We start from the raw sequence: 15124 nt of genomic DNA, 5'->3' as shown, positions 1-15124 counted from the left end.
CTAGCCCACTACCTCCACCCTACAAATGAGGACCTGAATGAAGCACAGTAGGATAAAGAGATGGCACAAGGCCTACAGTTTCATGTAGATCAAGTGGTGTAGGCTGGAAGCTTATCTAGGTAGGGAGATACCACACATAATCTCAGTTTCTGCAGGACTGCATAGTGGAAGGTCTTTCTTTTTGTCTATGTGGTAACCATCTTGGTGGTATATAACTATGAAGTCTGTGCTGTTTCCCTAGTCTTATAAGATATTATTTATTTTACTTTAATGGGATAGAGATAAAAAAGTGCACCACTCCACTCTGGCTTATGGTGGTGCTGGGAATTGAACTTGATAATTTGGATTATCAGGTATGAAAGTCTTTTGCAGAGCCATTATGCTGTTTCCCCAGCCCCGTAAAATATTTTTTTATTTATTTTGTTTTAATGGCAGGTACAAACACACACACAGAGAACAGAACACTGCTCAGCCTGGCTTATGGTGGTGCTTAGGATGGAATCCAGGTGCCAGGAGCTTCAGACATGAAAGTCTTCTGCAGAACCATCACGCTAAGTCTCCAGCTCTTAGCTCCTGCTTAGGGTGGTGCCTTGGATGGAATCTGAGATCCCAGAGCCTTGGGCATGCCAGTTCTTTGCAAAGCCACCATGCTGTCACAGGATCATGTCCCCTCAGGTGGGGCAGTGGTTAGAGCCCAGGGATGGGTGTGGAGGCCACTGCGATGCTCTCGATGGCGCACTCGTCGCTGCCCCGGCGGATCCTGAAGTAGCCTTGTTCCCCCCAGCCTTCACCCCAGCTGTTCTGCACAATCCAGAAGTCCAAGCCACTGGCCAGGTCTGAGCCATAGCCCACCAGCAGCACAGCATGGTTGGTGGGCTCGAAGGGGTTGAAGGGGTCTTGCAGGCCCGAGTGCTGGTAGATGCCACCGCGGTAGTGCATAAAGTCAGGGTGCACCTGGAAGGAAACGGCCAGCGGCCCCGTGTGCACCAGCTCATGTCGCATGAGCGCCTCATTGCAGCCACCATAGAAGCCGCCCACGTAGCCATAGGCAGAGCTGAAGCGCCGCTCGCAATTCGTGGTCAGCCGGCAGGAAGCGTCTGTGCCCAGGTAGGGGAAGCAGGACTCCAGCACCAGCCCATGGTCCTGTGCGTGCTTGCCTGCAGCCAGGAAGGGGAAGCCGCCTTCGCAGCCTGGTGGGGAATGGGGTGGGAGTGGGTGTCAGCACAGGGAGAAATAAGCTCATCTAGAGGGCTCCCTACAACTCTCTGAGTCCAGCGGGGAGCCACCCACTACCTGACCTGACTCTTCCCCCAGTGAGGTTTACTCAGAAAACCTTCACCTTCATTGGGGTCCCCTGGAGAGCCTCTATCCTTCCCAGCAGGGTCTAAGTTTCTCCTCCAGCTCCCATCCAACATACACACCAGGTCCCACCAGGGAGCCCCTTTCCCAAATCCCCCCAAATGGTTCTTGTACTGTGGGGTGGGTGGATGTTGGCAAGCCAAGAACCAACACCGCCAGCCACTCACCCACCCACCCACCCACCCACCCCTGTCAGGGCAGACCCTCACAGGTCTGTGCTATGTGCTACACATAGCCTGCTAAAATGCCTTTAGACCCCCCCCCCCCATCCTTTTCTTTCTTAAGTCTGTTTCTTTTTTGTTTTATGTTTTAATATAGAGACAAGACAGAGTTTAAGAGACCACAGCACCAAAGCTTCCTCTGGTGCAGTGGGGCTGGGCTCAAAGCTGGGTGGCACAGATAGCAAAGCAACACACTATGCAGGTGATCTGCTTTGCCTGCTCCTTCCTTTTCTTTTTCTTTTTACTTTTTGCCACCAGGGTTATTACTGGAACTCAGCTATACTAATCCAAGTGCCTATCCACTCCCCCTCTCCTCTTATCTGTGATAGAGGTTAAAGCAAAGATAGAAAAGGCAAGACACCTGAAGCACTGATGAATCCCTCGTGAAGCTTCTTCCCTTTAGGACTGGGGACTTGAACATGGGTCTTTGTGCATGGTAATGTGTGCACTCTGCCAGGTGTACAACCAACTGGTCCCAGGTAGGGATAGATCTTTCAACAGGCTTTTTTTTTTTAACTGAATTTATTTATGAGAAGAGGAGGAAGAGGAGGAGAAAAAGGAGGAGAAGGAGGAGGAGATGGAGAAGTTGGAGGAGGAGGTGGAGGAACGAGAACCAAACCATCATTCTGGCTCATGTGGTACTGGACATCCAACTCAGAACTTCATAGGTAATGGTCCATTGCTTCACCCACTGCTCCCCCTCCTGGCCTGCACTTACCTTGAGCATAGGGACTGCAGGACACAATCTCCTGGGGGCTCAGAATTGGGGTCTGGGTGTTGTTGGTCAGTATGCGGATCCGTGCCTCCATCATGCCCACTGAGGCAAAGGCATAGCAGCTGCCACATGACCCTGCAAGTGAAAAGGCAAGAGACATAACCCAAGAGAACTTGGCAAAGAGCTAAAGAGATACACAAGACCGGTGGTCATGAGGATTGGTGCACTACAGGAGTGTCAATCAATAAACACAATGGACCTTGCAAGCAGACCTGAAGACCCCTTAGCCTTTCTCATCCCAAGTGAAAGCCACCTCTTGATGTTTCCCTTCAACAGATTTGAGGAGGGGAGGAGAAAAGAGAAAACTCCTAACTTCTGCAAAGCATGTAACACTATTATTGATAACCAAGAAGTCATTAGTAATTAGAATATTTAGGGCCATTAGGTGGATGGAAAAGGATGGAGGATCACTTATGAAGTGAGATTTTTATTCTCTCTAGAGCAGCATTTTCTGGATCACACTAGGTGGGGAAAGAATAGTCCAGGGTGGGTGTGCTATCATTTGGTGGGTTTATCCAGGTTAAGGGGGCAAAAGGCAAAAGGCCAAGAGGGCTAAAGAGTGACTCCAACAATGATTTTAACTGAGAAAGTAAAAGCAGTAAGCTAAGGAATGTATGAGATTGAAAACAGACTGGTTCTCAGGGGTGGAGGGTCTTAAGTCCAAAGTTCTGGCTCCCTGAAAAATGTCTCTAAGAGGAGTGAAAGAAAAATATACAATTTGCCCCATTAGGGCAAGATAAAAACAGGCTAGGAGTATGGATAGACCTGCCAATGACCATGTTCAGCAAAGAAGCAATTAGAGAAGCCAGACCTTCTGCCTTCTGCACCCCATATTGATCCTGGGTCCATACTCCCAGAGGAATAAAGAATAGGAAAGCTTCCAATGGAGAGGATGGGAACAGAACTCTGGTGATGAGAATTGTGTAAAATTTTGCCACTCTTATCATATGGTCTTGTTGATCATTATTAAATCAATAAAATAAAATAAAATAAAAAGAAAAGAAAAATATACACTACAACAAAAAATGTGAGAAGCAGTCAGATGGAAGAAAAGGGAAGCTCCTGCTAAAATAGCTGGAGGCTCTAGCAGGGACAAAATAATATTATGTAAGAAACATGTTAAGAAGGTTGGTGAAACAGCTCACTTAGATAGTGTGTTGCATTGCAGTGTGCTGCATTGCCCTGTGTACAATCCAAGTTCAAGCACAGCTCCTACCACACTGAAGCTCTTTCACTCTTGTTAAAGGAAGTCAAACTTTATTTTAAAAACTATTGTGTTTATTTACTGGATAGAGATAGAGAGAAATTGAGAGAGGAAGGTGAGATAGAGAGTGAGAAAGAGAAACACATGCAGTACTGCTTCACCACTCATGAAGCTTCCTACCTCTGTAGGTGGGAATGAAGTGTTTTGAACTCAAGTCCTAGAGTATGGTGATGTGTGTGATCAACCAAGTATGCCACTGCCTGACCTCCTATAGTTTTCATTTCTTAAAATGGATCTTTCCCATTTTATCTCTGTAACCTCCCTACCCCCAGAACCAGCACCAGAGCATGGCATAAAATAAATGTTCAATAAGCACATACAAAATTAGACCTGGGGGTGGATTGTTTGTTTACCTTGGTTTCTTACGGGGCTGATAAAATTGATACCATTTACGTTTCTCCAGTCCCAGGATGGTGGTAAGAGTAGGCTCTGTTTGTGTACTTCAGCAGTCAGTGGGGCAGGCTTGGGCCTAGAATGGAAACAGACACCTGACATCAGTATACAATCACTCCTTGTGGGGATGGTTTCCTAACTTCTGATTCCGTGATGCCAGGTTCAGCTCCAAGAACACTCCCTCCCTCCATCTGTGGGCTGATGCTAGGGCAAAGTGGGAGCAGGCTGGAATGAGGGTACTACTCCACTATCTATAAAGTTTCTCCTGCTGAAGCCAGGGGCTCAAACCCAGGTCATCTTCCATGGCAACATGTCTGCTCTGCTAGATGAGCTCGGGCTTGGGTTTTAGGAATGCTCTGGATTCAGAAAGATGTCTCTAAATTAAAATAATGCCTAAAATGTCAGCATTTGCACAGACTCCCTAAACCCAGGGTTAAGACTCCCTGAATTTCTGTTATGTTGCTGGATTCTTCTCTTGAACTCATTCATGTAAAAAAAAAGTCACTGGAAACTGGGCAGCTAGACCATGGTGCCTGCTTCACCATCTCATACTTCTGCCCACTCCATCTCCTCATCTCTTCCATGGAGCCTTTGCTGTAGCACATATCTTCATAAGACTTGTTCTTCTCTTGAGCAGAGGTGGCTGGATGCAGGGAAGAGAACAACACAGCACAGCACAAAAGAGCTTCCTGTACACATAGTCCATGGCATGTGACAAAGCATCTGAGTCTGTGCTTCCACCTAACAACACCCTCAGTCAGTGTGTGATGATGGAGGGAAGCAATGGCAGATGCTGTGAAAGCAATTGTCATTATCAGGTACTGGTAGTGCCACTTCCAGTGGCTGCTGTGGATTTTTACTGAAACGACCTCACTCTGTCTCATAGACATAGTAAGACTCCTCCACTTGAGTGGATTTCAGAGGTAAATAAAATATTACACCCTCTTCTCCAGCTCCAGTTAACTGAGATCCCTAGTGGACATTTTTAATAACACTGTCATGGGGAATAAGAGATAGTGCACCTGGTATGTCACATACTTTACTACTTGAGCGGAATAGGGTTGAGCCACCACCTCCCCCCCATCTCCTAATGGGAGCACCATGCAGAGGAGAAGCTTCATGAGTGGTGGAGTGGTGCCTTCTTTGTCTCTCTCTCTCTCTCTCTCTCTCTCTCTCTCTCTCTCTCTCTCCCCCTGTCTCTTACCCTTTATTTGGAAATAGGAAATTAAATAAAAAGTCCACTAGAAACTAGAAACAGTAGATCTCTGTAGGCATAAAGCCCTAGCAAAGCTCTGGAGAGCTTTAATAATAATCTTGTATAGTATTCTTCTGAGAAAGAAGAAAAATTATGAAAGGATGCTGTGAGTTGCAAAAAGCACACCAACACATTAGGATTATTAGGCTGTAGATAAAAGAGACTTCATTTTAGCTAGTTAACAATTAGCTGACTATGGGGTCTATTAAAAAATATAATTTGAACTAAGAACTCTCTGTTAAGGAAATAAATGCTGTGTTCTTTAAAATCTGAAGACTTTTACCTTGCACTGAGGGGAATGGCCTGTCTACATAAATCAGTAGCTCTCATTAATGGCCCTTGGTTTCTGTGGAAACCAGTCCCCTACTTCTCAGATCTGTCAACCCCTTCTGAATGTAGGTGAGACACTGTGGGACTCTCCGTGGTCATTTAGTAAATCAAAAGGGATTACAGATTATAACAAATGCCTAGTTCTTCTCTTGAATGGAACTTGAGTAGCCCTTTTGCAGAAGAATAAATGTTTCGCTTCAACTTCTTACCTTTTGCCTTAACAACTAATTTTAATTGGACATTATTTACAACAATTAGATTTTGCCACCCAGCTATCATTTTGAGAGACTTTGCAAAATCTATCAAATTCCTGACCATATCAGTTACAAGTATTACAGCACCATTTCCCATAGTGAGGACACTCCTTCTTTCTTCTAGCGTTTGCTAGACACTCCTGTGGTAAATAATTAAAGATGGGAGATCTCACTTCTGATAGCAGAAATATACTGATAATTAAAAACAGATTTTTTTTTTTTGCTGGAATTCAAAATAAAGGCTACTGGGATTTTCACAGGTGGCAAATAAGATTGATATTATAAGCAAGATGATAGGTAGTTGAGGCAAAGGGAGTAGACTGAATGGAGTAAAATAGTGATCCCAGTAACAATGTCCTATCACTGGAGGGTGTCTTATCATAATCAACTTTAGTAGATACATAGTTATGGTTATATTGAGATGGTTTTGTTTATGCAAAACCATGTTAATCTGTTAATCTGTTAGACAGCAGAGAGGAGCACAATACACTGAGAAAAGGAAGACAGAATAGGTAGCATTTTCTAGACTAGCCGGTGAGGAGAAAGTAGAGATTGTGTGAGAGAGGAAAGCACCCTCAATCAGAGTATGAGATGGAAAGGGAGTTGTGACAGATACTGTGAAGACAATAACCATAACCAGGACTATTCCACAGCCAGAATATTCTGCAAGGTGTGGGTAGGAAAGGGAAGTGGTCAGCAGAAGAAACTTAGGTTGGGCTGAGTTAGAAAACAGTGGGTGAACATTTTCCAGAGTCAGCTTGGAGAAGGATATTCACACACTGAGCTCTTTTACCTGGGGAATTTCTGGCTGTGGCCCCCACTTCTCCTCATCATGTCCCTTAGGGTCAGAGTCTCATATTCTGGGTAGATGGTTGCAGTCCAAGTCTTCTGGGCAGCATTGATGGCTTTTACAAAGTCAGGATTATAAGCATAGAGCCTGTTGGAATACCTGTCAAAAACAGCAAGACAGAGTCAGACACACTCTTCACTGAAATAGATGGATTCCATTAACAGGGTACCTTTCTCTTAGGGACCAAAATGGAAAGGAGTGTGACCTCTCATGAAATGAATGAAGCAATAGCTTAGAATTAAAAAACCTGTGAAAGTAAAAGTCAAGTTCATTAAGAAGTAGCTACAAAAGTGTTCAATGAAGTGATTCATATGCTGAGGACAGTCAGTGACCCAAATAATGTTCTAAGATAGAGGCTATTTACTTACTGGCACTTTATATAATGTATTATCTGTCCAAAAATGATTAGGAGATTATTATTTTTGTTTTATTTATTTTGGATAGAGACAAAGAAAAATTGAGAGGAGAGGGGCAGACAGAAACACCTGTACCTCTGCTTCATCATTAAGGAACACTCCCGTCCCTATCCCTGCAGGTAGGGACTGGGAACTTGAACACAGATCCTTGCATATGATAGTGTGGGTGCCCTACTGGATGTGTCACCAAGTATCCCCTATCTAGGAGATGATTTAGGGTTATGGAAAGTGGTCACACTTTTCTTAAATAACAAGTAATCAAGTTCATACAAAATTTATCAATTTTTGGGAAAGATGTGTTTATATTGTAGGTATAGCATTTAAATGCTGACCCCAGGCATTATCTTAGCAGTGACATAGAGTCCTCCTTTCCCATCTAAAATTTCTAGTGTGCAACTTCAAAATTTTGTAATAATAGCTTACTTGGATAGTGTGCTGCTTTGCCATGTGCATGACGCAGCTTTGAGCCCAGCCTCCACCTCACTGGAGGAAGCTTTGCTGCTGTGGTCTCTGTCTCTCTCTCTGTGTGTCTCTAACTAAAAAAAACAAATAAATAAAAATATTAATTGATAAAGGGTTGGACAGCAGAAACTACAAGCAATGTATGAGTAGAGTGACAAGCCTTACATGCATGAATTATTGTGTATAATATATAATGGAAGCTTGATAACTTTATAACTACATGGCATAAGAAAATAAAAAAGCATTCCCTAAGAACTTTGCCTTATACCCCTTTTACACAAAGCATGCTTCTTCAACCAGTGATGGCAGCACCCAGAAATGTGCTAATAACCAGGTCCAGGTGTTCATCCCTGTCCATTGGAATCAATAAAGTGCCCCCACCCCCACCCCATAGGGTCACAAGAACATTACAATTTGAAAAGCATTCATTTTTAATCAGACATCAACTATTTGTATACACATACAAATAAATCAAAAACACAAAAGAACATGTTTACAGAGCAAACGGATAAAAACTGAGGGACCTGATTAGTCATTTAATTCAAATCTGTAAGGGACTATTGGACAGTGCTAGGAATTCCAGAACTCTCCATGCACATTATCTTGACTAAAGGAGTCTGTAGCTGAAGTGTGACTCTGTGCCTAGACTCATATTAACATTCAGCTTTGGAAAAAGAAGCAGCATTTAATTTGAGTAACAACTTAGGCATAATTCACTTTTAAATTTAGTGTTCATAAGCATAGTAATTTGATATAGTTGAAGGATAGAGAATACTGAAAGCAAAATACTGTTTTATCACACAGATAACATTTCAATGTTTTTAAAACTTTTAAAAATATTTTTATGTTCATTTAACAGGAAAGATGGAGATGAAAGCTCATTTCTCAGCTCTAATGTATAATGGTTTCAGGGATTGAACCTGGGGACTCTGAGGCCTTAAGCATGTGATTTACTGGCCCTGGGTCATGCCTATGACAAAACAGGTGCACTATCAAGTGAGTTATTTTCCCAACTTGAAAATGTGTTTTCTTAACTAACCTTCAGAATTCTATAGTCTTTTGTCTATGTGTTCTTTAAAGTCACTCCTGGCCTCTAACTCTTGTAGAGTTTTGGAAATGATAATTTCTCTTCTCAGTGACGTTGATTTATATTACAGTATACTGTTGCATAACAAGTATTACACTTCCTTTTAAAAATATTTTATTTTAATGAGAGAGATAAAGATACAGAGAAAGGGACCAGAGCACTGTTCAGCTCTGGATTATGGTGGTGATGGGGACTGAACCTGGGGCCTTGGAGCCTCAGGTATGAGAGTCTTCTGCATCATCATTATACTGTCTCCCCAGCAACATGGCTTGCGTTTCTAAGCCCTAATTTCTCATACAGTCACAATAAAGACCTTGGAGAAGGAGCACAGACAGCCATCCACACACCATAGTGCACCCGCTGCTGCTTACCTCTTCAGGATGCTCTTGGGAGGTGTGGTGTCCACATTCACAAGGGGGGGTGTCTCCACCTTCCTTCCAGTGAAGCATGCCCAGTTTCGGCCCAGCACATCATGCACCCAGCCAGTCATGGTCTCGTGGCAGTAACTGGTCACCTTGCTTCCTTCCTGCTTATACTATAGCCAGAGACAAGAAAGAGGGGTGGTGAATGTGTGCTCAACAACAATCAGGGTGCAGGCTCTGCTTCCCCCTCAGAACTGTAGACTCCCCAAACACTAACTTCATCCTAAAAAGCTGCATGCTGAGAACATTCTAGAAAAGGAAAAGAAATGGGGCTGGATGGTGGTGCACTCAGTTGAGAGCACACATTACCATGAGACCAGGTTTAAGCCCCCAGTCTCAACCTTCCGGGGGGAAGCTTCATAAGTAGTAAAGCAGTGCTACAGGTATCTCCCTTTCTCTTTCCTTTTTGGCTCCCCTTCACTCTTAATTTATTTCTGTCTTAGCAAAAGTAAATAAACAAATACGTAAATAAATAAATAAAAATAAATGACAATTTAAAATAACAATTTAAAAAGGGAAAAGACATTCACTTACCTATGATTAGTACTGCTGACCACAAACAAACTCTATGTCCCAAGGTGGGACAAAATGGGAGAGAACCTGACATATTTTACCTGCCAACTTCCAGATGTTCTCTTTTATTTCTTTTTATTTTTCTTTTATTATTAATAATATTTATTTATTTTTAAATTTCTTTATTGGGGGATTAATATTTTACATTCGGCAGTAAATATAATAGTTTGTACATGCACGAAATTTCTCAGTTTTCCACATAACAATACAACCCCCACTAGGTCCTCTCTCATCCTTTTTGGACCTGTACTCTCCCCCCACCCCCCACCCCAGAGTCTTTTACTTTGGTGTAATACACCAACTTCAGTTCAGGTTCTACTCGTGTTATCTCTTCTGATCTTGTTTTTCAACTTCTGCCTGAGAGTGAGATCATCCCATATTCATCTTTCTGTTTCTAACTTATTGACTTAACATGATTTCTTCAAGCTCCATCAAGATAGGCTAAACACAGTGAAGTCACCATATTTAATAAATGAGTAGTATTCCATTGTGTATATATACCACACCTTGCCATTGCTGGACACCTGGGTTGCTTCCAAGTTTTGGAATTGTGCTGCTAAGAACGTATGTGTACACAGATCTTTTTGGATGGGTGTGTTGGGTTCCTTAGGATATAGTCCCAGGAAAGGAATTGCAGGATCAGAGGATAGCTCCATGTCTAGCCTTCTGAGAATTCTCAAGACTGTTCTCCACAGAGGTTGGACCAATTTACATTCCCACCAGCAGAGCAGGAGGGTTCCTTTGACCCCACAACCTCTCCAGCATTTGTTGCTGCTACCTTTTTTGATGTATGAAATTCTCATAGGAGTAAAGTGGTACCTCATTGTTGTCTTTATTTGCATTACTCTGACAATCAAAGACTTGGAGAATTTTTTCATGTGTTTATTGGCCTTTTGGATCTCTTCTCTTCCCCATTTTTGGATGGGTTTGTTTTCTTGTTGTTGAGTTTGGCAGACTTTTTATATATTTTTGTTATTAGCCTCTTGTCTGAAGTGTGGCATGTAAAGTTCTTCTCCCATTCTGTGAGGGATCTCTTTGGGTAGTGCTTTCTTTTGCTGTGCAGAAGCTTTTAAATTTGATGTAGGCCCATAGGTTTATACTATCCTTAGACTTCTTTGTAATTGAATTTGTTTCATTGAAGATGTCTTTAAAATTTATGTGGAAAGAGTCCTGCCAATATTTTCCTCTAAGTATTTGATAGTTTCTGGTCTAACATTCAAGTTCTTGGGCCACTTGGAATTTACTTTTGTGGTTGGTGAAATATAGTGGTTCAGTTTCATTCTTCTTCATGTTTCAACCCATTTTTTTCCAACACCATTTGTGGAAGAGATTCCCTTTTCCCCATTTAATAGTTTGGGCACCTTTGCCAAAGATTAGATGCCCATAGTTGTGGGGGCTTACTTCTGGGATTTCAATTTTATTCCACTGGTCAGTGTGTCTATTCATTTTCTATTACCAAGTGGTTTTGATGACAATGGTCCTAGAATACAATTTGAGATCTGGAAGTGTGATACCTCCAGTTCCATTCTTCTCAAGATTGTTTTGGCAATTCTAGGTCTTTTCTGGCTCCAGATAATCATTTGTAGCATTTGTTCTATTCTCCTACAAAATGTGGTTGGGATCTTTATGGGGGTAGCATTAAATTTGTAGATGGCTCTGGGTATTATATTCATTTTGATGATGTTAATTCTTTCAACCCATGAACATGGAATATCTATCCACTTCTTTGTGTCTTTTTCAATTTCCTTGAGTAGTAACTCATAATTTTCAGTATACAAGTCTTTCACTTCTTTGGTTAGGTCTACTCCTAGATATTTTATTGCTTTTGTTGCTATAGTAAAAGGAATTGATTTCTGGATTTCATCTTCTTCTAACTTAGTGTTTGCATAGAGGAATGACTTTTGAATGTTAATTTTGTAGCCTGACACCGTACTATATTGCCTGATGAGTTCCAAAAGCTTCTTGCTGGATTCCTTAGGTTTTTCTATGTATACTATCATGTCATCTGCAAATAGGGAGAGTTTGACTTCTTCTCTTCCAATATGTATGCTTTTAAATCCTTGCTCCTGCCTAACTGTTATGGCAAGAACTTCCAACACTAAGTTGAATAGTACTGGTGATAGTGGGCATCCCTGTCTAGTACCTGATCTGAGGGGAAATGCTTCCAGTTTTTCACCACTGAGTATGATGTTGGCTGTAGGTTTGCTATATATAGACTTAATATTCTTCAGGTTTTTCCATCTATTCCCATTTTTGAAGCGTTTTGATCATAAAGGGATGTTGTATTTTGTCAGAGACTTTGTCTGCATCTATTGATATGACCATGTCTTTTTTGGTCTTGCTTTTATTGATGTGGTGGATCATGTTAACTGATTTACATATATTAAACCAACCTTGCATCCCTGGGATAAACCCCACTTGATCATGATGAGAAATCTTTTTAATATACTACTGTATCCAGTTGGCTAGAATTTTGTTCAGTATTTTAGCATCTCTGTTCATCAGAGATATTGGTTTGTAATTCTATTTTTTGGTTGTGTCCCTGTCTGCTTTTGGTATCAGAGTGATGTTAGTTTCATAGAAACTGGAAGGGAGTATTCCTGTCTTCAATGTTCTGGAAGACTTTTTTTTATTATTTTTTAAAAAATTTTATTTATTTGTTATTGGGTAGAGACAGAGAGAAATTGAGGGAGAAGGGAGAGATAGAGAGGAATAAAGACAGAAAGACACCTGCAAACCTGTGTCACCACCTGTGAATCGACTCCTCTGCAAGTGGGGAGCAGGGGCTTTGAACTGGGATCCTTGCTCTGTTTTGCCATGTGAGCTTAACCCTCTGTGCTACTGCCTGACTCCCTTCTGGAAGACTTTTAAAAGTAGAGGTATTAGTTCTTCTTTGAAGGTTTTATAAATTCATTTGTAAAATCATTTGGTCCAGGACTTTTATTTTTGGGAAGGTTTTCAATAACTATTTCACTTTCATTGCCTGTGATGGTCCTGTTCATATTATCTAGTTCCTCTTTATTTTATTTTGGAAGTTTTTAGGTATCTAGGAAATCATCCATTTCTTCCAGGTTCTTTATCTTGGTGGCATATAGTTGTTCTTAGAAGTCTTGTATGATATGTCGAATTTCTGCAGTGTCTGTTGTGATATTTCCTCTTTCATTTATGATCCAATTTATTTGGGTCTTCTCTCTTTTAGTGTTTGCATAGAGAAATGCCACTGATTTTTGTACATTGATTTTGTAGCCTGACACCTGGCTATATTGCCTAATAACTTCCAGTAGTTTTCTACTGGATTCTTTAGGTTTTTCTATGTACACTATCATGTCATCTACAAATAGTGAGAGTTTGACTTCTTCAGTGAGAAGAGATTTGGATGCAGGTAATTTGAGGCACTAATTTGATGGAATAAAGCCCCCCTTTCTTTCCCTCTTTCTCCCTCTCTTTCTCTTTCTCGTATGTGCACAAACACACTCTCTCTTTTGCCACCAGGGATAGTGCCAGGGCTTGGTTCCTGCACACCTCTGCTCGCAGTGGTCATTTTTCTTCTTTCTCTCTTTTTGACAGAAGATGAGAAACAGAAATAGAGAAGGAGAGAGCAGAGACCCCTGTAGCACTGGAGCAGTGATTCCACGCTCATGAAGCTTCCTCCCTGGTGGGGTCTGGGAACTTTTACTGGCTCCTCTTGCATGGTGATATGTCTGTCTACAGGGTGGACCACTGCCAGACCATTTGGTCAGATTTCTTGATGCCTACTTTGTTTAGCACTAAGTATAGCCTGATCTAACTAAGGGATTGACATGTAGTCACTGAATTTAGTCAGTTTGATCCTGAGAGAGTCCACAGAGTCCCTCTCAGAGCCTATGAAGTAAGCCTTGAGATTGATACTGTGAGTCACAGGGAGGGGGTGCAGTAGATTAAGCAATGAACTCTCAAACATGAAGTTGAAGGTTTGATCCCTGCTATTACATGTGGCAGAGTGATGCTCTGGCTCTGTTTCAGTAATAAATAAAACAAATAAAAAATTTAAAGGGATCAGCATGGTGAATGCACTCATTTCTTTTAAAACATTTTTAAATATTTATTTATTTTCCCTTTTGTTGCCCTTGTTTTTTATTGTTGTTGTTATTGATGTCATCATTGTTAGATAAGACAGAGAAATGGAGAGAGGAGGGGAAGACAGGGAGGGGGAGAGAAAGATAGACACCTGCAGACCTGCTTCATTGCCTGTGAAGTGACTTCCCTGCAGGTGGGGAGCCGAGGGCTCGAACCAGGATCTTTATGCCAGTCCTTGCGCTTGGTGCCACAGGCACTTAACCTGCTGCACTACCACCCTACTCCCTGCACTCTTATTTCTTATGATGAGACCATACCCTGTAAAGTCCAAGAAACTAATATCTAAAGGTATGGCCTATGCTATTTTGATCTATATGGGATTAGTCACACCTATTAAAAATCACTTATACAACTTACCCAATATTTACAAATAATTTTCATTTATTCATCAGACACTTGGCCACACAGCATTTTCCCAGCAAGGTGTAAGGTGCTATGCATGTTACCTTTAAGAAGTTCAGTGTTGAGGCAGTGCACATATCATGATGCACAAGAACCAACCCAGATTCAAGCTCTGGTCCCTACTTGTAGGGGGGAAGCTTCATGAGTGATGAAAAAATACTTCAGGTATCTCCCTCTCTCTTTCTCTTACTCTTTATAAAAAAAAATGACCACCAAAAAATGGTGGAGTCACACAGGTACTGAGCTCCGGTGACAACTGTGGTTGCAAAAATCAATAAATGCATAAATACCCAATTTGAGCCTCAGTTCTTTCTTAAGCCCATGGTCTTTGCTTATTTCTATTGGAAAGAAAATAGCTCTGCCAAGTTAAGCAGGGAAGAGCAGGTACAAGTAGGGGTTCACTGGTCACAGGAGTTAAGGTTTTCTTAATGAATGAATGAATGGATGAATGAATGAATAAAAGCTTCTGGATTTAGGTCCATATTGTCTCAGCCAGGCCCATGGAGGGCTGCCATAAGTAGTTCAACAACCCCAAAGGTCACAGCCTGGTGTTCTCAGGGGTTTGGCCTGCCCTAGACATTTTAGTCTTCTCTACCATTACTTTTTTTCCTTCTTGCCACCAGGGTTACCAGGTTCAATACCTGTATGTCTCCACCATCCACAGCCATTGTTCTTTCTTTACAAAGAAAGAAAACCAGATTTCTGAACTGTTGAGATTTGCTCCAACTTGATTCTGACTGACTGGTGTCCTTTCTGCAACATGTGGTGCCACTTCTGTCATCTCAGGATGGTGAAAGGAGACTCCACTTCAGAGGTTCTGCTGCCTACCATTCATTCCAGTGACTTCTTCAGCTGTCTGTGGAGCTGCTCTGTCCACAAACACAGATACATTGTGAAAACAGGAGTCACTTTCTTTTTAAAAAATATGTATGACAAAAAAATTAA

The 15124-nt window shown here is 41.7% G+C and overlaps 1 protein-coding gene across 2 annotated transcripts in view; it reads right to left on the bottom strand.

Moving 5' to 3' along the window:
- Positions 1-232: 232 nt before the first annotated feature.
- The window catches only part of CTSC (cathepsin C), a 32395-nt gene continuing 17503 nt past the window's right edge, over positions 233-15124 (bottom strand). Inside the window, exons 3-7 of one of the 2 annotated variants that reach the window (XM_007535138.3) lie at positions 9038-9201; positions 6645-6800; positions 3973-4088; positions 2299-2430; positions 233-1190 (exon numbers count right to left, since the gene is read on the bottom strand). In XM_007535138.3, the coding sequence (XP_007535200.1) occupies positions 688-1190; positions 2299-2430; positions 3973-4088; positions 6645-6800; positions 9038-9201 (1071 nt within the window). In that variant the 3' untranslated portion in view covers positions 233-687. Of the gene's footprint in view, positions 1191-2298; positions 2431-3972; positions 4089-6644; positions 6801-9037; positions 9202-13731; positions 15044-15124 lie in introns of those variants that run through there. The other variant, XM_060176674.1, reaches the window with a different exon arrangement.

The sequence above is a fragment of the Erinaceus europaeus genome, chromosome 17 (genome assembly GCF_950295315.1).
Source record: "Erinaceus europaeus chromosome 17, mEriEur2.1, whole genome shotgun sequence".
NCBI lineage: Eukaryota > Metazoa > Chordata > Mammalia > Eulipotyphla > Erinaceidae > Erinaceus > Erinaceus europaeus.
This window is presented reverse-complemented; position numbering and strand designations above follow the sequence as displayed.